This window comes from Enoplosus armatus, chromosome 10 (genome assembly GCF_043641665.1).
Source record: "Enoplosus armatus isolate fEnoArm2 chromosome 10, fEnoArm2.hap1, whole genome shotgun sequence".
Taxonomy (NCBI): Eukaryota; Metazoa; Chordata; class Actinopteri; order Centrarchiformes; family Enoplosidae; genus Enoplosus; species Enoplosus armatus.
Window position 1 is genome coordinate 6,733,958 of NC_092189.1, and position 24,935 is coordinate 6,758,892.

The window sequence follows — 24,935 nt, forward strand, 5'->3', positions numbered from 1 at the left end:
ATCACCTCCCAGCATCCTTCCTCCCTCCCTCCTCTTCCACCTCTGTGTCCATTTTCTCATCCGCTCACACCTACATCCGACACAGACAAAAAGACAAAATAAACCCTCTCCATCCCACTGGGTTTCCTCTTCATCACACTCAGCTGTAGAGGCTTTAACTTGTTTTACTGCGCTGATCCCAGATGACACACTTATACAGCAAAGCTTGACTTTTTTATGAAAAACCTATATTTACACCCAGGGATTGCTTACAGAGAGTCGCCTCCTTTTTCTTTTATCTCCGCTGCCTCACCCTGCTTCGCATTCATGCTGCTGCACAGATTCAACACATTCAAACTAGTGGTCTATGAGGAATTCTAATGGAAGCTGTTCAGAGCACCACTTATTGTCCTGTGTGTCTCAAATGCTCAACAAGCCGACCACTACGGCTGGAATAGAAACAGTCCTCCAGCGCGTCGCTCAGGTTTTCGCCCAAGTCTCACTTCCATTCTTCTTCTGTCCTCTCCGATATCTATCACTTTCTCACTCATTAACCCCACCCCCCCCATCCCTTCCTCTTCCTCTCTCTGGAGAGGAAAAACAAACAGCTGTCAGGGTCAGGCTTGCAGATGAATTCCAAATGACTTTGAAGGGCAGAGGGGGCCGACCAACTTTCTCCAGAGGAGAGGCCGGTTACAAACGTGCACACAAACAGCATCAAATAAATATGACCCAGTCCTCGACCCACACACACACACACACACACACACACACACACACACACACATACATACATACACAAACGTGGAGTGCAGCTACTCTTTGAATCAATACTGCATCTTAAGTCAGCCTACTGCAAAGGTGAAGGCAGCTCGTGTGTGTAAAGTGAATCTGTAGGTGGTAACACACACTTCATGCACACACGGAAGTGCGTGAGTGTGTGTCTACAAGTCTCTATAGCTTGCTCCCATGTGATGACAGAGATGCTGTGAAGCTCAATAAACAGAAATGCGTCGTGCACAGGTTTGCTCACTTCCTCTGGCTTAGATTTTCTTTTTCACACGAGAATCCTCCTCCAAACTTTCTAAAGACACGAGAAGTCAATTCCACCTTCGCCGGCTCGCCACCCGTGGCTCAATCTGCCGCTCTCGCTGGGTCAAGATGAGTCGATGAATCATTTTTCATCTTATCAATCATATCTATGTGATATCTCTCCATCTTGCCTGTTGTCGGAGTCCACTCTCTATCACTGTCTCTTTCCATTCATCCATCATCAGGAGACCTTTACATTATTCAGTAGAGCTGAGCAAAGGTTTAATCAAGACGTTTACATCACTCTTAATTCTTTTCAGCCATTTTCTCTCTAATGTCGTCGATACCAAAGTCTAGTTTGATTAAACCACAAAACTTTAGATTTATTAACTCGTCGATCTTGATTGAAATAGCCATACAGAGGAACTGTATGTGCAGATGGGTGAAAAAGACAACATAAAGGGTCTTTATGCCCAAGCTTTCCCAGTCGTGAATGATACATTGTTGTTTACTGTAGCTCTGATCCATTTTGTTGTCACACTGACTTATTACAAACAAACCAAGAGGAGTAAACATGGTTACATGGACCAGGCAGGTAACTCATTTATTGGACAGTTGTGGCGGCTGTCATCCGGCATCGTGCATCAACATTGTATGGACCCATGTGAGGAAATCAATCTCCGGTCACAGAGATATACTACCCTTTGTGTGTTTATCTTCTCTGGTGTCACGAAGAGAGCATGAATAAATAACTGATGATGTATCAGGAGTCGAGACTATAGCTGGACCTCATGTCGTGAGTAGTGATGGACATGTAGAGACACGCCGGAAACAAGTTGTCCTGTGATATTTCCAGGGGAGAGTTATCATGGCTGCTATATCTCACTTTTTATTGTGGGATTTCTCAAGTACACAACACCCCGCTGTTTATGTCCTTTTCACTTTCTGATTGATAAGCACTCACATGCTGATGTGCAAACCTATTACCATGGTTACCAAATTTAAACAGATAGATAGAGTCCAATTAGAACCGTGCCAAAACCCACCTTTTGTTTTTTTGTTTAATTTGTTAGCTTTGTTTAGTTTGAGTTTGACTGACAGCTTTCATGCCAGCCCAGAAGAAGCGAACCAAATGGACAAAGACTTTGTTTGAACTGTACCAAACAGGTTAGGTGTGAACGCACCCTTAGTAAGGCTGTTTGGCTTCCAGAAACCAACAGAAGAGCACATCAATTCTCCGAGTCTCTTGAACTCTACTGGAAAGACGGACACCATTCTTACAAAAGATATTCCCTCATTTGGTTTTGATGAAAATCTGCCATAGGTGTTCACTTGGGTTGAGATCTAGAGACTGTGAAGGCCACAGCATATGATCACTGAAATATTCATTAAACCATTCAGTGACCTCTCGGGCCCTATATAGACGCATCTGAATTGGTTATGTTGCCTTACTCATTTATTCAGGCTTTTCCTTTAATTTCACCCATCTGTACATATTACAAGAGCTCCTTTGACTTAATTTCCTGTAATGTATGCGTTAATTACACGATGTATCCGTACTGCATGTGTGTCTGTTTGTTTGTGTCTGTCTGTGGCTATAGATAAGATCATGACGCTTGACTGGGTTCAGTCTTAAGAAAACATTCGGAATCATTTTCAAGCCACACATGAAAACTTGTACTCACGTCTCACAGAGTAGATTTCAACAATGGCTGACGAAATTTAATTCACTTTTTAGTGCCTGGGTAATATGTCGGTGTGTATGTGCCTGCTTGTGCGCGTGTTAGTCCTTCCAAGTCTTTGAGTTTTGGCAGCAAGATCAGAGGAAATGTGTGTTGTTGTGTTTGTGCGTGTGACGGTGTGTGTGTGTGTGTGTGTGTGTGTGACAGAAAGAGAGAGAAGGCATGAAAGTGAGATTCTGCTCTGAGACGTTTGATGTCGAAGAACAGCGTCTGCTGTCTGTCTGCCAACTGCCAACCCTCTATCACCATCCCAACACATGGCCTCCGCAAAGTGTGTGCATGTGTGTTTGTGTGCGCATGTGTGTGAGTGGCCTGATTAGGCAGGGACTTGGCTATGTGACACCGCTACAGAGCTAGTTAGACTCATAACACGCACCTCACTGTGTCACAGTGTAAAAGTGTGGGCCTGAGAACGCAAAATAGGATTTTGTTTTTAATCACATGACAGAGACGGGGCGAGAGACGAGGGAAAGAGGTGAGTGCGAATGTGTGCGTGTGTGTATGTGTGCGTGGGCGTATTGGAAAGGGTGAGTAATCTCTCACTTTTCATACCTCTCATCCCACACCGGCAATCTTTGGATGGGTCCTTAACATACAGAGTCAAGCACACTCAGGGCTAATTGTTAACTGATGTATGTGTGTCTCTGTGTGCATGTATGTGGATATTTCTGTGTGTGCAACAGTGTGTGCCAGAATACTCCAAAGCCACTTCCAGCATGGCTACTCCTGTTTTCATCTGTAACTGCAACTTTGTCCAAGCAAAATAAATAAGTACAGAATATATATACTGTATATGAAAAAAAGAAAAGACGTTGCCTTCTATATTTGGCCTCGGAAGGCCATGGGACGCTTTCATGATGAATTCTAGTTAGGTGGGAAAAAACTGAAAAGATCCAGCAGATGTGTGAAGAACTGAAAGACCGGGGGAACAAAAGCAATGAAAGAGAGAATGGAGAAGAAAGGCAGAAATGAGATCTGTTCAAAAAGTCAAATACTTGTCTTTGACTCACACTCGCAGACATGCATGCCTACGCAAAGTTAGGCACGAACAAACAAAACAAAAACAGTGATTGAGGTACTAGCATGCAAAAAACACATACTGAGATATTGGCAGAGCAAAAGGCTGAAAGATCAGGTGAATCTACAGAGCAAAGACGCACAGATCTTTCTTTTGCACGCACCCTGACATTTTCACTCTGATAGGGCCAGATTTAGCTTTTCTGCCTCCTCACAGCTCACAAGAACACACGCAAACACACACACTGTGTGAGTGAATAGTTGGAGGCCGAGGGGGGAGTTATTTTAAAGGGGAAAAAAACCAGGATAGAATATGGTAAGAAAGCAAACAGTAGGCCAGGTGCTGGAAATGTCCTGTGGCAGCAGACAAATAAGTGCCGCTACTGGAGTGATCTCAGCACCTCAGGTCGGCTACATGGATGAGGAAGTTCACCCCCCCTCAGCTCCCCCCACCACCACCCTGAAAGGCTTAAGAGATGAAGAAGTAAAAGAAGAAAGAGAGGAATCAAAAGTAAGCAAAACCAATATGTAGACTTGTGTCAAGATACAAAAGGACTTGAGACTGAAAATTAGATTACACTGAACAGATAAAGACATGCTGTGAGAATTTCACAGCGTTTCTTTTTTTTTTTGCCTACAGTGTTATACTTAGCAATGTCATGTCTCCTCTTTGTCTTTGGACAGAAATAGAGAGGCAATAGCTGTCTACAGGTCTGCAATTGGTCAATTCATTTTTAATAGGTTCAGAGGGCTGGGTTGCATTAATTACGTCCAGAGGTGACTGGAGCATACCAATATTGATCTAGGTGGATGATTCTGATTTAGCCCATCGCTGAGGTGTGCAGTGAGAAGGTACTCGATGACTGTGGCAGAAAAACAGAGAGTGTCAATATCATCAAAATAGACCGGTGTGATTAGACTGATATGTTAGCCAGATGTTGGCCACTTCAGTGCCAGTATTTGTTTATAGAGCAGCATGTTTTAAAAGAGGATATCAAGGCTTTTCCCACCTTGACAACAAGTGGTGCTCTGAACGTCAAGGCTCTGATGTTAATTTGTGAGTCATTAAAAAGTTGGATTTGCTATAGTGACATTTAAGGATATTCAATATCAGTTAAAATGGCAAAAATGGCAAAACCACATCTCAGTCATTTTAGCCATATTAGATGCAGTCCTGAATCTAGCACTGCAGGAACACTTTTTATTATAAAGGTTATAAAGTTAACTTTGGTTTTCAGGTTAAGGAATGTACAATGAACCATATCTGAGAGATGTAATATTGAGTTTATGTTCATAAAAAGTCCTTTTCAGGCATTTTCTACCTAATACAACTGCATAGCCTTAGCCTAAACCTCTTGTATAGTATACTGAATATCTCTCTGCATGGAGGAGTGTGAGAGTGTGGAAGTGTTGTGGCAGGAGGGTTTGAACAGGAACAGGATTTGGACAGCCTCTCTTTATACCCAGCATGAGTTTTCAACCAACATCAGCCCTTAAGTGGTGTGGTAATCCTGCAAAATGTTGCTGAAACGCTGCAGATACAAAGCCACTGTGTTTTTTTTAATCCAAAGCAGCTCTGGCTGCTTTGAGTAACTTTTACTTGAAACTGGTTGCTATTTATTTGATTGTGTCACTCCATAGTTCCAGGTTACAATGTCTCAGAAACGGTGCCTTTTTGCCTGGTGGCCTGAACAGAGTGCGTCACCAATTTGTCTTCATATAGTTCATACCAATCTATTGAAAATAGCTTAATTGGCCTTGCAACTGATCTCAGAGATCAGCTTGGGACTTACTGTATGCATTGTTATTGATTACAGTAACTTGCTGCTGTCTGTCCTAAAATAAATAGTTATGACTTTGCAAAGGGATCACTGGGGACAGAGGCTGGGGTAGTCTAGGCTGACCCATTGATTAGGTATAAAGGTGACCAGGGTGTACTATTGATTGTAACTGGTGGGACAGTTACACTATTACATACAGTGGACTAAGCTTTCAGTGCGACAACCTGGAGAGAGAGAGGAGTGACGACAGACTGAAACACTTCTCTGCCTATTTGCAAAGTCAAGCCAGGAGGAAAAATGGCAAAACCAAAGCAGCTGATCCAAAAAGTCGTATTCCTCTGTCTCCCGGGCTTGAGCTCCATTGCCTGTACAACTGATACTTGGCTTAGCCATGGAAAGGGTTCAGAAAGGGAGATTTGGGACCAGCTGAGATACCAGGCTGTCTCCATGCTCGGTTATGGATGGAAGATAAAGTCAGATACTTGTCTGATGATTAGCCAGCTTTGGGTATTAAGTGGCAAAACAAGAGGACTACCACAATCAGAGGTTAGAGACTCTAATATAGATTTATTCATCTATTCTCTTTCCTCCCATTTGACTCCCTGCAAAACAAAGCCAACCTATTACAGCAAGTATTGAGTGGAGAAGAAACGGTTTTAACAGAAATATTGACATCAACGCTGCCGCTTTTTTGTTTCTGCTGAACAGTGTGGTTTTAATCAGGGTCAGGGTCTTTGCTCGGTGTCTTACTCCGACTTCACTTTGTATAAGCACATCAAATAAAATGTGGCAAAGGCAGACTGTCGCGATCGACGACTTTCCAATTCAATATGATCTAATTTTAACAAGTTACCCGAACTTGAAGAAGATAAACAATGCGTGGTGACACACTGCTTAAGAAAGGAATGCTTTGTTGTGCCCCCATATAGCGTCAAAGGGAGAAAATAACTGTCCAATCAGAGCTAATTATGTAAATTTGCTACTTCATGGTTAACACACCTGCAAGCTTCAGGCTTGTGTGAGGCAAGAGATAGCGTGCTTCTTCATTAAGAGCAGGAGTACTCCCTTTAATCGCAACCAATGATAATCTATAGGTGTGTGTGTATGCGTGCTATATGTGCTTATGCAGACCTGGCTGTGTCCCTCAGTGAAAATGTTGCACTATTCGACTGTGTCTATGTATCAGATCCCTCATTTGTTTCTGTTTCACACATAAACAAACACTGGCCGACACAGACTTGCAAGGTAACGCCATGCCATGCCTCGCCATGCTGTGTGGTGCCCCGCAGCGCTGTGCACCATTCGATGAGACAGCATGAAGCACAAATCAATATGGATTAAAACTCTGTGAGGAGCTAGCCACTGACTCCACCTCACTGCATAGGGAAGCAAAATGTGTGCTCTTATTATGCTGGATTGCAGATTTCTCCCCTTTTAAATCACAGAGGAAAAGTGAAGACTGGGAGATAAACTAGCTCTAGACTAAGGGCCATCGTGACACTGAAGTAAAAAACGCCTGTGCCACGCCCACCTCTTGCCACCCGTGGGGCATATCCATCAAGCTGCTTAGAGCGCTGCATGGTGGGGGGCTGGAATCAGCACCTCATTCCACCTGCCACACCTAGACTGAGTCACACATGAGCGCACACATGCGCTCATACACACACAGTGACAGGCCTGGTGGTAGGCCTCAACCCCCATGGCAGTGGTGGGCTTCCCACAGCGCTCTGCAGGACACCAGAGATTATCCCGGCGTTCGCAGACAGTCACAGAATGTTAATCCTCAGCCATCTTTTCTACTGAACTGTTAAATCTGGATCTTCCTCTCAATCGCTCCTCCTCCTTAGCTCCCCTCTTCCTTTATCCATCACTCTCCATCTCCTCCTGCAATCCTCGAAAATCCCCCCCACATTCCTAGCCCCGGCCTCTTTCTATCATCTGCTTTTAACTCCATCCTCTCCTCCCCCGAAAATCTCTTGATCCCCGTTTCCTACTCGAAAGCGACAAGGCCTCATCCCCATTCGCTCTTATCCTTTCTTTCCGCTCCCGACCCAGCCCTCGCTATCAGCCCTGCATTGATCTTCTCATCCCCAAGAAAACAAAACACCAATCAGCCTGTCATAATCACTCTGCTGGAGGAGGAAGCGCTGAGCGCCAAGCACAGCTGCTACATGTTGATGTAGAGACAGTGGAAAAGCTAACAGAGCAGCAAAGGGTAGCTGAGTCTTTTTGGAGGAACGTGCTGGATGTGTTCTATTTTTAAAATATGGAAAAAAAAAAAAGGACTATGACGGTTTATTAACTACACTGTTGATTCCATTCTGTTAATGATGATACTGATTCTCATTTCTTTTTTATTTGTATGCTGGAACAATAAAGTGACAGCTGCTGGAACTGTTCCTTCTAAAAATTATAAAAAACAACCTCTGAATGATATCTGGTCTCCCACAGCTTCCCTCCTCTATTCACTCCGATTTGCTCTCATAAAAATTGCCCTCTACTGCTCATACTTTTTCTTTTACTACTTGTCCCACAGGATTTTTCTCCGGGACACTATGGCTGCTAACTTCCAAACAATAAATGCAGTTTGTGATCTGTCAGCAGTCTCCAGACTGTTACCCCAGTCATACTGTGCTTTGTTGTCATGCAAAACACATGGATTGCAAACTTTATGTCTTCACATACCTCAGCATCTTTCCACCACAGGCGATCTGGCAGATCCAATAAATCTCCAGCAGAAATGTTTGCGGTGGTGCATTTAGACCTTACATTAACCGCTTGAACCATAAGTTTTCCCCTTAAATAGCTTCAAAGTTGGATAAATCACTTTTCAAAGTCAGTGAAATATTCAAATCCAAGATGCCACTATTTATTTATAGTGCTGCTTCATCACATCAATGGAAACTTTTTGGACCACACAGTTTGAGTTTGTAAAGACGATGCCAAAAAATCTGCAAGGATGAGAAGGTTAAACACACTGATTAATTAATATTAATTAATTGAATTGACTCACAGCACAGTAAAAGCCCTTACTGGCTTTTAAACACTAAGAAACACTTGATATAAGCTTGATACTATAAACAAAAGCCAAACAGCATATAAAACTCAGATCCTCTTCTCTAGAGAATATTTCTAAAGATCAATAAGGTTGTCCATTACAGCTCAAGGTATCATCTATACATAACGATATCTTTGTGTTGTACTCATGTTTTTTAGTACTGTCAGAGCTCTCTCCATGTATTATGAAACAACAAATACATGAAATAGTTACATGTTACAGTGATGTCTGAGAGCACAATGAAGCATCAGAAACTAGAGATGTTGTATTGGTACTGTTGTATGGTTACGTTCTTTTCAATACTATGTTGTGGTTCAAGATGTTTTGTTGCTGTTCAATTCTGTGTGACAAGCTGCCAGTTTTCTGGTATATTTCCGACCGAAGGATCTGAAGACTGAGCTAATTATCTTGCATCCATTTTGTATCAGTAGGTAATTGGTGCCACCATATGTTTAAACAAGACCAACAGTCTGTGATGCTGTACTTAGGCATAGTGCTTTGGGCGAAAAATGCAAACATCAGCATGCAAACACGCTCACAATGACAATTCAGATGCTCAGCAGGTAACTCTTACCACCGCCACCATCTTAGTTTAGCGTGTTTAGCATGCTAACATTCCCAATAAGCACTAAAAACAAAGCACAGCTGATGCTGATTGGAATGTGGGAAAGGAAAAGTCAGAGGATCACAAGAGTTTCTACAATTCATCCTGAGGGGAACATGAATGTCTGTAGCCAATTTCACGGAAATCCATCCAATACTTGTTGAGACATTTCACTTAGAACCATAAATGTCAACTTCATGGTGGCACTAAAGGAAAAGTCAGGGGACTCCCTGTCTGCCATGGATATCTTTATCAAATTCCATGACATCCTACAGTTGTAACTAATTATAACTATAGTATAGTTATAGACAAACACTGCCATCACTAGAGCCAAGCTGCTAGTGTGTCAACTATCACTTCAACAAAATCTGAAGTTTCAAACATACTGAAAAGCAATTTAAAAGTCTAATTTGAAGGTAATAAACAGGGTTTATACAGGTAGACATTTGGATACGGGTGGCATTCCACAACCAGGAGTAAACCTGCACAATCTCAACATTATCCTTCAACAAAATAGTAGGACAGGCTTCACTTAGTCAAAAACATTTATATTTTTGATGGTGAAACCAGTATATGAGTTGATAATGGTCAGTTGATGTGCCAGTAATCGCTGCTCTTTGTACCTATGTGTATATATAGCACCAACACCATTGCCTATGTGCCAGTTCAAGAGATTGATGAGGACATAGCCTGATGTCCCCTACAACCACTGGTGGGTTGTATATCATTCCTTGGACAGGTGACATGTGACTTGGACTTCTGTATGAACGTTTGACTGGGTTGATCGCTCAGTAATTGCTCTATCAAATGCTGTACTTCGATGTTATTTTGAGAAATATGCATGAGGTGAGCTGGTTACTTTTTATGAAAAAGTATATATTTGTTCCTAATTTTGAATTCATTTAAACAAGAAAACTACATGACAATAATATTTCATTGTGTATGCTGGGCCTTACTTCTTGTGAGAACTTAGTGTTCCTTATTTCAATTTTGGAATAAAACTTAGAAATAAATTCAGAAACCCTGTGGTGTCAGCCGGGGTAGGTCTCGTTGGAAATTGAATGCTGCTGAAGAGCTGAAAACTTAAAATGTACCAAAATGAAATACTGCTTTAATAATTGCAAGAAGTGGTGGTGGGAGAATGGGAGTTTTTGATTTGCACAGTTGTCAGACTCTGGCTTTTGATAGCACTGTTTCTTCTACATCAGTATCAGTAATGAACTGTCAGTTTCGTTGTCTGTAACACATCTTAAGTAAAATCATTTTCTGGATCTGGATGGGGTGCACATCTTTCATCTAAAACCTTTATCTAAAACTACTTTACATTGATTCTTAAAATGAAATGCGTGAGAACATACTGTAGTGAGGCATCAAGATGTTATCCTTCCCAGTTATTGTTATACGGTATATTTGAGGTATGGTAAATAAAATATATTTCATTTCATTTCCAAGGAAGTCATGATTATTTGCTTACCAGAAACCAAGGAGACTGTGTGCAGCAAAAAGTGCATTTCTGGCGTGCTTCCACAGACACAAAGTAATAAAATAAGGCATAGAGGGAAATTAACATCAGTAAATATCAGCTGTGATAACCTTGCCTCACATAAGTATTCAAATTGAACAACCAGAAGAGCAATGTCTAGATTTATATCAACAACAATTTCACTCAAAAGTGTCAGTGTAATTAAGCTCCATTATTCATATCCTGTACATGTGGAGTTCAGAACAAATGAGGCAGGTTTAAAGCTGCATATTTCTCTGGAACACTTAATCTACTGAATGTATGTATATATATGTGTGTGTGTGTGTGAGTTCACCTACTGTAAATGTGTGTCCCTGCGACTGTGTGCTGTACTTTGTGAATTCACCTTTTTCTATCAGTTCAAAAGAGCTTCAAGAAGATTAAGCTTTACGTGATCCCGAGCAGGCAACCTCTATTATCTCCTCAGCTCTTTGCCACAACGTGCATGAATGTCTTAACTTCCTTTCTATTTAATACAAGGTTGAACGCGTACATAACATAAAAAAAAATAAAATCCTGTTACACAAACCATATGGCATAAAAAAACAACTTTCACCTCCGAACATACATTATGGGCTTCTTTTCCTCCTTTTCTACCTCACGCTCTACTCTCACTCACTCCTACGGCTCTGATCCTACTAATGAAAACAGATGAAAACTCCACAGCCCAATAACACAAACATTAACACTAATTCACGCTCATAGAGACAAACAATCTACGAGACACGAGTAAATATGGCTGACTTTCCGATTGTGGAGGAGGAAAAAGAAAATAACAAAAGAGAAGAAGCACCCTCTGGGAAATTTTCTCTGATCAAGTGCAAAGAGATTAACCAGTTGGACGTGTGCTAATGAACAGGAGATCATAATGAAAGGAGCTCGTAAATGCAGATGAGGCATGTGAGGAAGAACAATAGCCTCGCCTTGTATCAGATGAAACACCAGAGCACAGGAGGCAATTTATTTTACTGCCCCTTTTTCCAGCAAACGCCAACATCCTGACGAATTATAACAATGGACTGAAGAAAATGTAATGTTTCGATTGTAGACGTGTGAGTATTACAACAATTACAGTAATATGCGCAATCATACTTTCAAAAGGGAGCAAGCCTTTCAACCAAATCAGGGATAATGTTGTACTCTCGCTTAGCTGGAGCAGTTAGAAGCTATTACACCGTGTGCAACAGCCTCTTTCATAAAAACATCAACTTATAGGCAAAACAGTAAATCACGCACTGACAAATACAACAAAGGGAACAGGAGCACATCAAACACAATCACATACAAGCTGATAGGCCTACAGTGGGCCAGGTAATCCTAGAAGAAACTACAGTCAGATGTGACTTACTGATCACATAGTCCCCAAACGGATCCTCATCCTCCTCATCATCTAGGTAAGCTGGGCGAGAAGGGATTTAGGAAAGAAAGAAAAAAGCGGGAGAAAAGAAACAAAAAAGGTTATGACAAATCAAGAAGGAAAGCATGAGTTTGAGAGTAAAAACAAAACAAACAGAAGGTGGACAGGAAGAGCACAGAGACGCTTTAACAAAAGTAAAACTAATACAAAGTAGATGCGAGATGTGGTTCAAAAAAACAAAGTGAATGTGGCCTGCCGCCCTCTCATCATCTACCTTTTTTCCCTCATTCTTACTCTCAATCTGATACCTCCAGCCTTCATTAGGGAGCAAAGCGCTGACCATTAAAGTACAAAAGTAGTTTCAGCACCATGCAGGGGAAAATATGATCACTCATAATTGGCTGGAGAATTCTCAATTTGCTCTCAGTGCTCCCTCTCTCTCTATCTCTTTCCTCTCCCTTTCTCTGGCAGGTCTGAAGATGGCATGAGAGGCCATTACGGCTGGCTAAATTCCCTATTAGGGCAGCAGCATAGTCGTCAGCAAGTTACAAGTCCGACGCCAATGATATTTCACCGCTCCTGTGACTCCCTTTTACCTGATAATAACACCGTTAGTATGGGTGGGCCCTCACTGCAGATGCAGCTGCTGCCCGCTCACACCAAGAACGCACCATAACACAGTTTTTGAATGCCTTCATTGTCGGCTTTATGTGAAAATGCCAGCCTCATCTCTCCCTTTCCATTTGTTCATCATTTATGTTTTCTCTCTTCTTCTTCTCTCCTCTCCATCACTCCAGACCCCCTCCCCCCTTTAATGTGAGTTAGCATCCATCTACTGTGATCAATATCCCAGGGCTTTTATTAAACACTGCTCTTATGCATCTGTGTGTGTGCACCTGCCTTCCTGTGTGTGTCTGCCTTGGTGTGTGTGTGTGTGTGTGTATTATTGACCTTCTCTTCAATATCAACTCTGGTCCAACAATGCTTTATTGAGTCAGAGACACACAATGAGGGCTTGTGCATGTTTATTTCTTTATTCATCACTGTGTTTGACTGTGTGTGAGCATGTATGAGCGTTGTGTTCAGTATGTTGAATAGACCAATCTTTATTGATCCTGATTGCAGGGCATTTTTCAAACCCTAAGCTTTCGGTTAAGCTTAGCTTAGACACTTACAGATACACGCCATGTGTATCTGTGTGTAAGTGTGTGTGTCCATCACTATTTTGCTCATTCCAGCATGCGTAGCTCTCGCTGCATGGACAAAAAGTCCTTGAACCAGTGGGTGAAGTATGGAGGCGTACATGCACGCACGCACACACACACACACACACGCACGCGCGCACTCACAGTCGTGTGTGTTTGTGAAAGCGAGCTGTCAGTGCTGCTCTCACACACCATTCATCACAAGATACTAATTCTGTTAGACCATTGTCGAGCCTTTCGCACCCCACGTTGCTCTCTGAAAACTCAATCAGAGGCTAATGCCCCCAACCCTCCTAACACACACACACACACACACACACACACACACAAGCTCTCACTCTCAGTTTCTTACTCACACACACGCTCACAGAGACCCTGAGGGGACAGCGCTGGTCTTGGGGGACCCCACCAGTCCAACTCTATAAGTGTTGCTTGAATTTGATCGACAGGAGCTGCATGGACCACGTTACTGGTGTTGAGAGTGGCTGGTCTTACAATCACTGTGTGACATATAATTATAATCTGTATTCCAAAGTATAGAGCACTTTTTATTCAAAATCCCAAATGACCATAATTAAACATTATCTTAATTTACCTTGATTACAACACAATCCTTTCAGTGCTCCCCTTCTGAACAGTCTCTAAAAGTAACAACACAAAATCCGACTTGAACGTGGTTTGAGTTCTGGTGGACTCGGAATCGTGCGGTAAAAAAAAAAGAATAAAGAGGACAGCACAAGTGCAGGCACTCTGCCACCTGTGCTAGCAAATTTGATTAGTTAATCAGGATTCACTTTGCGCAACGCGGCTTTTATAAAGCATAATTGCAGCTCCAGCTATCCAAAAAAAAAACAAAAAAACTTTTGACTGCAGATGTTTTAAGCGGCATTTTGAACGTTTTTTCGGCTTTGTTAAAAAAAGAAAATTAGCATAAAGTTAAAACATAACCATAATAGCACAGACCAGTTTCTAAGCCCCTAACCCCCCCCCCCCCCCCCCCCCTCCAATAAAGAAGACGCCAGTGAGGGAAACCAGGCAATTGAGCATGCCCAGACAGGGGGGCAGGGTTAGGCAGAAAGGCCAGACTAAATTTAGCGCCACCTTTTCATTCTCTAATTACGAGATTAATACACCCTGTCACATACGTCACAATACCACCCTATGATTTATTATCCAGTCGACCAGATGGAGAGATTGGGCCAGAGAAGGAAGGCGTAGAGGGAGATTGTATGAAAGCAGCTAATCAGCATGCATGTGTGATTGGGCCTTGACTGTGGAGTGTGCGGCCGCTGCGTGTCTATGTTCATAAAGTCGGCTGTATGAGTAATCCCGAGATTTATTGACGGAAAACAATGCTGAAGTTGAATTAGATTCCGCATGTTTCCTTAACAGGCTGCTATTTAATGAGAGGGAAATATAGAGGCATATGGACACACACACACACACACATACACACACACAAACCATGTGCAGAGCACTGGACTATAGATTGTGGCCATAAGGTCTGCCCAGGGCTTCAGGTTTAAATCAATGTCAAAGCCTGATCTTATTTCATCTAATGCATGTTTTAATCATTCTCCCTCTTGATCAATGCAGTTTGGATGCGGCCATCAGGGACTGCTGTGGGAATTTACAAGCGCTCCCATTCTCCTGCCCGTGTTTCCAGACGGACGTTTTACGAGGCAGTGCACAGTGTGACAGTAAATCTCTTCCTCCACTTTGCCAAAATGAAATCTCCCAATGCTGCTCTCCATGCCCATATTTGTTTGTCTCGCTGGGTTGCTTGTGCAAACGAAACTTGTATTGGCTCTGCCAAGTCAACGTTCTAGTCTCTTTATTTTAATAGTGTCTGGAAGGGGCAATAAAAGCCAAGTGTCTTTATTCAATACTCGACAATAAAGCTGGATGTAGGGAAACTTTGAAATCCCTGAGTTGCATTTAGGGAACTAATTTAAAAGGCTTTACATACTTGTCGGTAATTGGAATTTAGCAGTAAATGAAAAAAACAAATGAAAAAATAATTTTTAGTTAGAGTTTTAGTTTAGAAATGGATTGAACAGGTGCCAGAGATCTGCGGAGGAAAACAACAACACAAGTGAACCACGTTTCTGAATGAGTAACCTGTACACATGCACACCATGGTCAGATGCGTCTGTAGGTCTGCTGTTCTGTTGTTAAGCTGGGTGTTGTGTTTAATGTTGTTACAGGCTATGAAGGTTAGTCTGTGTGCATGCATTCATGTCTGTGTGTGTATTAGGGCTGGACGATAATTCAATATCACTGTTTATCAATGGAATATTATGGATATTGTGATTATCATCATTTCACAAAACTCCAAATTAATGACTCAAAGAAACTTGTTATTGAAGCTATCAAAATAACGTGACCAAATTTCTAATATTTTGTCATGTGATGACGATTGTACCATCTCCACGACAACTGTGCAAACTCCATCCACTGATGGAAAAGATGCCGCCCCGGTAGCTCACCTGGTAGAGCACGTACCATATAGGCTGAGTCCTTGCTGCAGCAGCCCGGGTCCTTTGTCACTATCCAATAAAGTAAAATGCCCGAAACAATGCTTAAAAAAACAAAAAAACAAAAACAAAAATCAAAAAAAAATTTAATTTCTAAATCGACAAAAAAAAACACTGTTCCTGCTGCAGTCTTACTTATATTTGCCTTATTGTGAAAAAAAAACAACTTTTATTATTAACTTTTATATCATAACATTGATTTCAACCGTGTTGCCCAGCCCCAGTGCATATGTGTTTGCTTAAGTATCATAGAAAAAAAAAGAATCCTAATCCATCAGAAGATGGATGCCAGTCCATATTTCAAATCCTCTCTCTATGTATGTTTATATATATATATATATATATACACACTCCTGCATGGAGTTCTCTGTGCCAGTTATGTGAGTTCTAGTTGTTTACATTAGGTGTACACTGTATGTGGTGCTAATTGTGTTGAGACTAGCAAAGGCACCTGCTATCTATCCAAAAGATCACACTCTTTAATTTGTTATCGACTCAGGTTTTGTTTTGTTTGTGTTCCAGACTTTTCAACTCTTCCAGGATCAAACATTTATAAATAGTACATGTAGTTAGGCAACCTGGAATATGGGAAGAAATAGTCTTCCTAAGTTGTAACTTATTATCATTTAACATAAACTGAGTAATGAAGATGAAAGATAGGAGGCAAAATATAGCTGTGAATGTATCCATCAGTTACTCTGCAGCCAGTCGCCCTGCAGACGCAAACACACACACACAAACACAAATAGTACTTTCCCAGAGGTTTGTGATATCTGTCACCATTTCTCAGGGCTTTCTATTTTGGTAGTGAAATCTGCAATAGGGCACACGCACACATGCATCCGCACGCACGCTCCTGCCCCGAAGGGGAACCCTAGACCCTTAAACTGACACCTGTCAGTCACGCTGGCAAGCTGTACTGACAGGAGCATAACGAGGGATGGTGAGAGGCGCAGCATGAGCGAGGAGAAGACAGGAGGAGAGGCTTGAAAGATGAAGAAGAAAGGTGGGAGAGGAGGGAGATGAAGAGGAGGAGGAGAAGCAAGTGGAGGTGAGACTTCTGAAGCTTGTTAGAGGCGCAGCGAGATGAGAGTGGTGCAGCGTGCCGTTTGGTGTTTTAGCACGTCACCGTCTTTTTGATTTGTTAGCATGTGTTTATGATGTTGTTTCTCTGTCTGCCTCTGTCAATCTCTATTATTAGACCCTCAGATCCTCCTCCTGCTGTTTTGACACTCCCGTTGCTCCTGTTTCACACTTCTACACACATACAGGGTTCGGGCTCATACACACTCTCACACCCGTAGACAGACAAAATAGCATATAGAACGACAATGACTCAGTAACACACACACACACACACACACACACACACACACACACACACGCAAATTCAGCACCCACACTGCTCGGGGCACACGCGCGCCAGTTAGGTCTGGTGGGAGTGAAATCTTTCCTCAGGGTGCTTTGAGGTGTGACATGCCTTCAGTATCAGATGTTCTGTTTGGAGGGAGACGCAGGAGTGAAGGATGAGATTTTCCTCATTCAGAGCAACTAAGTAAGTAACGAATTGACTTGATCAGACACACGCGCACACACCTGGTCCTTTTATCAGGCTGTTGCGCTGCCTCTGATCTCTTCATGCCGACAGAGACAGCAATGCAGAAGCCTGATCTAAATCTCTGGTCTGTGAATCCATGAGACGAGCCTAAAGGCGTGAGCCGGTAGTTCCCCTGAACGCCTCTATAGAAGGCAAACTTTTGAATACTCGCATTTAATTGAATTGACTTTGATTTGACACATGTTCGGCATAATCATCAATATGAATTTCCACAACAGACAAGTGAATGCTTAGACCCCGTAGGAGCACAAAAATAACCATGAATAACACTTTCTGACAAAGTTTCTTTTTGGAAACTGGAAAAAAAAAAAAAAAACAACTTTTGATCTTCTCAACAATCAACACTCAGTGACATCATACTGCAGGCAAATGATTATCACAATATAGTTCTGGATTAAGAAGCTAATTTTACAAGGTCTGGAAATGCCGGCGACAGAGCGCTCAATAGTGTTCTGGCCCTGAGACAGAGAGAGTGAGAGCAGCGTCTGCGGCTGATATCTGCAGCTGCAAGATTAGCTTGGTAATTAACCACAAAGCAATTATCGGGTGATGGGATGAGAGGCACGTCTCTGGGAAGGTGTTTCTTGACGTGTTTAATAGGTGTTGAGTAGTTTGATCAGTCGACAGAAGTTGTCTGTGATTCGGAGGCCCGCAGTCCAACAGAGGTTGATCCACAGCTGATTCGCGTGGCTGCCGAGAATTCAATTAATTAGACTGTTGCTTTTCCTTTCATCCACTTTTCATTAACCTCCATTGACACCTTGGCGGAGCTTGCGCGCAGGTTTACCACTGCGTCAGGATTAACAAGGAAATGGGAAGTTGGCAATAAACAAAGTTGCCAGAGGATGGAGGTTCCCTCTGGGAACATCACACTCGTGTGGAGATTCAAAGGATGCACTTGAAAAAATAAAGAATAGCTTCTCTCTGACTGCGTGTCGGTGATGGATCACAAAAGTTAAAATGCTCAGTCTACAAAAAAATCCAAAAGATTTCTTTGAAGACTGACAGACCAGTGGTGAGATCTCAGGAGATAAGAGGTATAAGAGGTTAGAGTTAGGGCTTTGGCTAAGTGCTATTGATGAAAATAAGGATGGCTCTCTGGGGGGAGGGAGGGGGGCGTCCGACCACTGTTCTTCAGATCAGAAACAGACTCAATCAATACATCCAACTCACTGGCAATTCATATAATGGTTGTCTGTTTGAGACATTTTAACAATATCGACAAAAAGATATACATTCTCACTCACGATCCCTTTAAACATTGATCATACAACAGTTCCACGACGCATCCTCTCTGATCTGTTCTTGCTCCCTCGACTTACCCACTTTTTCTCAAATCAATGTGCCTGTATTTTGATGTACACCTACCACCTTGACCACACTTTCACGAGTCCTTGTTCTTACCTGACTCATCGTCAGACTTGTCATTCTCCGAGTCGGTGAGGGTGAGGGCCGAGTTCTCACGACTGGACACTCCTGAGCTGCGGCGGGACTTTACCCTTCCTCGTCCGGCCCACAGCTGGATGGCTCGCTCTGGAGACAGCGGCCCCTCAGGGTCCGAGTCGGCATCGGAGCCGGCGCTGAGGGAGTACCCCCTCTGAAGGAGGCCCAGGTCGGGACAGTAGGGAACGGCAGCGGGGTGCGGAGGGGGAGTGGGTTCACATACTCCCAGCTCGGCCAGGGTGAAGTTGCCCCCTGCGAGGGAGAAAGTGGCGTTACAAAGTTGGGGTGCAGAGAGTAATACAAGCAAAAGCAGCAAATGGAGACATTCACACAAACAAATGCTCGCACGAGCAAACGCACACGCATATCTAGCAAACAAACCCACAATCACACGCAGAGAAGCACACTAATTATGAAACTGTGGAGGCGGAGGCTGAAAATTGGGCTTTGTTGTGGCAGGCAGGAGGGGGAGAGATGACGCAGCATGAATCAGGCACAAACTACAAACTAGCTGCTGGAAGGAATATGTACTGGCCTGCAGGCCTGTTAAGGCTGCCTTAGAAGGCCTGCCTCCCTCGCTTTACTGCTGCGCATTGGCATTCATGAGGTGTTGATGTGAGATCAAAGAGCTGTTCACTTGAGGCCTCTCAGACTGTAGTGGAGCTGCTTTGCTGCCTTCTGGGTTTGATCATCTCCCCACCTAGTTGCCATCACACGCTGGACCCCAGGCCCACTGAATATACTGCAGCAGTCTGCTGCAGTATCGGCCCCGCTGCCTAACACTCTCCCCCTCAAGACAAACCGACTCGTCACGTCCAAAATAAATATATAAAATTATCCAAATTAAAGCACATCAAAGGAGATCAATAAACAGTGCTGCAGCCCAATTAAATCCAAGCTGAGGAAAAAGCAATTAAGGAAAAAGGCATGCTCAACCAATTTATTCTCTATACTAATTAAAAGAGTATTGTGGATGCAATCGCTCACCATCAGCTGTTGGGGTAAAGGGATCGGGGGAAAAACAGTTGTGATTCACTTCATTAGCAGTTTGTGAGGGAGGGGAAAGGAAGAGGCGAGTGAAGAGAGGTTTGCATTGTGGCGGCGCACTGTATGAATCAATGCGCAGGGAATCACACAGCTGTGTGACTGGGTTAACTGTGACTCATCAGGCGTACGGACGCAATCAGAGAGAGAGGAATTAAACAGAAGAAAATCGTCTGCTGGATCTTCACGGCTCCTCTTCACAGCCTCGCCAAAACTTGAGAGTTGCGCTGGAAGTAAAGAGGAGAGGGAGGGCCTGAAAGGAAAACTTAGCCGGGGAGTGGTGAAAGGCTCTATAATTCTACTCAGACAAACAGATGGGCTGGACTACAGAGCAGAGGCAAGCGAGTAACTCCACAGGTGGATTCAGTTTCTAGGCTGCAGCTTGCCAAGCATCCAACCAGCTACGAAGGCACCCAAGCACTTCAAGACATCAGGGGATATTACCATTCCTTGTCTTCTTGTCTTCTTTGTCTTTTCCTCCCACTTATCATAAAGGATGACAAAAGGAACCTTCTTTACTATACGTGACACTAGGGACTTTCACCATCTGTTGGTAATTTACACTATGGTACTACTGTATGCACAGAATCTAACATCTAGACGTTGAACCCATACCTGAGATGAAGTATCGTAGGAGGACGGGGGAGAACTCCAGAAGGCCTGAGAGAGTAGAGCACATGGGTTCTTTAACATCAGTCAGCAAATCATCCTGAACCAAACTGCTCGCTAGAAAAGTGTCTACACCACAATCACAGCTAGGATTAGTCTTTATGCAAATCATCCCATCCAACTACAATGACAATAATTGGGCCACAAACACTTCTTCTAGTTTAAACAAACGCAACGTGACAGCAACATGAAAGTGTGCGTGCATGTGTGTGTGTGTGTGTGTGTGTGTGCTTGCCACACATATCTAATGTTACATCCCACAGGCCACCGCTCTGTACAATTAACATCCCATAACCAGTGATTACACATGCAAAATCCAATCACTCCTTATCACCATCAGCAGTAGACGCAGCCCGATGCCACAACAATCTACATGTACTCAAAGAAAGATGGATCGGTGCAAAGGGTTGAAGCAGACATGAAAATCTATCACAGTTATTCCACAAATAGAAAACCAATCGCATGTTTGTTACATGATATTATGACAGATGTGGGGGCCAAAGCTCTGCTGAATTCTAATCAGATCAATGCCGTTCTCTTGGTACAACACTGTTGTTGTCATTCTTGCGCTTATAATGTGCATTAATGTGTGTTTGGAGCCTTGAGCAGCTTCGGCAGTTGCCTTGGGCTGCGCACATCTGCGTCTGTTCATTGTGTAAGTGTTGACATGTATGTTTGTCTGTCAGTCGATCTGTGCATTCAACATGAATGTGTTGTACATCTGGATTAGACTACTGTGGGGCAAAAGCAGCACAAAATAGAATGCTTTCCTGAATGCCTTTTCACTGATAGAGGGGGAAAAGAGCAAAGAACAGAGCGGAAGGAAGGAAAACAGATTTGAAAAGAAACACATGCCATAATGTATGTGTGTGTGTGTGTGTGTGTGTGTGTGTGTGTGTGTGTGTGAGAGGGAGAGGAAGCGAAAGAGATCAAGAGAATACAGGGTGACTGAGTTAGGTACTTTCAGTGCACATGGAAGCAGAATACGAGGTGCGGGCCTAAATCAGTACATGCTGAATCAAATTCAAATGAAAATATGGCTATATTAAATGAAATAGGAATAACAAGAAAGACAAAAAACATGCACACCATGACCTAGTAGAACTAACAGGTGGGTTAACAATGTGTATGTATGTGCATGAGATTTTTCACTAATAGACAGAAGAGCAGAGTGGAAGGAAGGGAGAGAAACAAAGACAGTACAACAGTGTGAATGTGAGTGCAAGTATGTGTGAAAAAGAGTTACTAGGTTACACAGTCTATGTTATAGAATGCAAGCCTGTTTTTCAGCATGCATGGAAACCGAATATCAGATGTAAACGACTGAGCTGAAATGGAAATTAAATGAAAAGGGGGCTATATTAAGTGAAACGGGAATGACAAGAAAACCAGAACTAATGAAGTTGTTTCTTTACTCAGGAGGAACTTTCCTGCACCTGAGATACATCATCATTTGGAGTATTCATGCACTGCACATTGCGTCCCCAAAAAATAAGTGACACGGGGAAAAAGAAGCATCTTGTTGGAACTCGAATACAATAGTGTGAGTGGGAATGGCATTCGCAGTGATCCATTAAACCACATGTACTTCCCTTGATAAAACTCATTATGGATGTGTGTGGGAGCGAACGTGAACGATGTGTGTGTGTATGTGTGTACGCGAGTGTTTGTGAGTAGATAGCTTTGTGGGATAGAGGGGCCTATCATTAAAAAATCATTTGTGCTTGTTAGCAGTTTGACAGGCAAAGTATAGGCAGCAGGACTCTGCATTATGCTGGTTGACTTTCCCTCACCCCACCGTGTAATTCTCTAAAGGATGTAAAACAGGCAGAACGTGTGGGCTTCAGTGCCCGCAATTATGTTGCTTTTTCCAGTTCCAATAGTTTGCAGTGCAGGCCACCCTCGGACAAGTCATTTTGAGCTTTGGAGGGAGCGCCAGTTCAGAACACGCTCTGATTTGCTCAGAAGTGCCGAACTAGTGAACTGATTTTCTCCTGGGTGGACGGTGCATCAAAATCAGAAAGCAATTGCAACTGTGCACCGTAGGTTCCCCAACAATCCCCTGAAAGAGCTGAAAAACAGTAAAAGACTAATTTTCTTTGTCACAGCTAAGAAAATGCTAGAATTTGTGCCTAATAGCAGCCAAAATGTGTCATTTCTTAATATTTTCCATTTTCATTTGCATCCAATTCAATATTCATCTGCACTGCACTTTAGGATCCCTGAAAAAAGGAATTTCTCTTTTGTGTTTTTCTTTTCTGTGAATTATGAAGCAATTATATATATATGTATGTGCATTTTTCCTTGCTAATAATAGAGAGCAGTGAGAGAAGTGAAGAAATGTCAGGGAAACAGTCAGGGAAACAGTGGAAATGACAAAGACAACACAGTAGTTACAGCAGGACCCAACTTTCAGGGCTCACTGCTCTCCTGGGATCAAATCCCAACTCGACTTGCTCTCTTGTCTCTCCTGCTGGGCGCATTTGAAAAGAAATCATTGAGCTGCTCAGTGCGCTATTAAAAAATAAAGGACAGGGAACATTGGTTTGATTTGTACCGTAACCAGGTCTTGCCTCGACAGGAACACACCTTTAGTAGCAAAATTATACATAGAGTATATACAGAATATATAATGATACCTCTTATTAGTGTTTGAGTGTCTGTTGTAACTTTTTTTCCAAAATACAAAAAACAATCTCTCTAAATTATATACTTCAAATATTTAATCTTTATGTATTTCATTCAACTTGTTATTTGTTTTCTTACCTCTTACCCTGTTCCTGTGCTGCTGTAATGTGTGAATTCCCCCCTGGGTACTAATAAAGTCCTATCTTATCTTATCTTACTAGAATAAACGCAGCTCTTTGTATACACACTATGAAAATATGACATGCTATATGTTAAGGACATCTAGTTATGCTACAGATATAGAGGAATAACAGCAGGCTCTTTGCTCGTCGGAGACTACAGTACAGATCTTCCTTTCTGTCGCCTCGATTCCCACCACACACACACACACACACACACACACACACACACACACACACACACACTCCTCTCACTCTCACGGCCACTATCAGACACACTCTATCCCTGCCTATGTTAATGTAAATCACCTCTTCCAAAGTGTTCCCCTCTTTGTATAGATAGTAATGAAATTAGAAAAAAGAAAATGAGTATGTAAACACATGCAAAATGGATTACAGTCCCGAGACAATTGCTGGAGTTTGAGGGAGAAGATTCATGAATTCATGAATTTTGAAAGATGTGGTCACTGAATTCATCCACAGTTTAGTTCACAAAGGTTGCTGGCGTGTGAAGAAGGGAATATATACTTCCTCTTAAGTTGATAAGGGAAAAAAAAATAAAATGAAATTGGGAGTGAAATAGAGAGTCAGACGAGCTGATGACGAAAAAGGGGGATCATAAGATGAGGTAGGGAAGAATGATGAAATCCTCGGTCATGGTAAACAGTTTCTGCAGGGAGAGAGACAGAGGCGGAGCGCAGACAGACAGAGGAGTACTGTGCATACTCGAACGATAAGCCAACATGGTGGATTTAATGAAAGCACCTAAGCAGAGAGACAGAGAGCGAGAAAGAGTCGTGCGGCTTTGACTTGAGCACGTGTCGCGCAAAGGTCGAGGTTCAAGGTCACTGCTGTTTGTGAGAGTGAGGATGGCGTTTTCTGGGATTGTTGTGCAGCTATAATTGTCGCACATATCGCTCTCGCACACACACACACTTGCACACAAACACAGAGTGCGGCAGTAGAGAATACTAATAAACATCTTCACAAATCAGGGTTTCCATGGAGACGAGGTGAAGTAGTGTGTAAAATGTTGCACGGGTGCATATGTACACCCATCAGAAGTGAGGATGCTAATGAACAAAACCTCTACAGATGCTGATAATGAGATCTCCATCTTTGGTATGACTATTTTCTTTTTTTTTTTTTTTTTTCCATACAAAACTTATTTCTCTTCTATAAAGAAAAAACTCTTCAATTACGCATGAAAAATACCAGGCAGGTAACCCTAAGTTCATATTGAACCATTCTGCAGCTCACGATTTCAGCCAAATGCTAAAGTTAAGTGCAGGAAATGGTGTGCCCATGATAGCGAAGCAGAAAAGAAGGGTGTGGAGGCCAGGTTGGAGATGGGAGATTGGAGTTTCTTTGAGTGTCTCACAGGACTACAATTAATGCTGGCTTTTTTTTCTTCGTCTGCTTATAACTCGACTATGCCGTTCCCCTCAGCTCTATGGAGCGTTTTATTGTCTTTCAGCTCATTGTTTTGGTTTTACGGCCCACAACTTTACTGTTGTGGT

At 42.6% G+C, this 24,935-nt stretch overlaps 1 protein-coding gene across 6 annotated transcripts in view; it reads right to left on the minus strand.

Annotated features, from left to right (window-relative positions):
• tenm2a (teneurin transmembrane protein 2a) overlaps positions 1–24,935 on the minus strand; it is a 146,137-nt gene that overhangs the window by 109,726 nt on the left and 11,476 nt on the right. For 3 of the 6 annotated variants that reach the window (XM_070913300.1, XM_070913299.1, XM_070913298.1), the window contains exon 2: positions 18,857–19,147. In XM_070913300.1, coding sequence (XP_070769401.1) covers positions 18,857–19,147 — 291 coding nt within the window. Of the gene's footprint in view, positions 1–12,083; positions 12,135–18,856; positions 19,148–20,383; positions 20,423–20,554; positions 20,600–24,935 lie in introns of all 6 variants that reach the window. The other 3 variants (XM_070913301.1, XM_070913296.1, XM_070913297.1) reach the window with 3 other exon arrangements.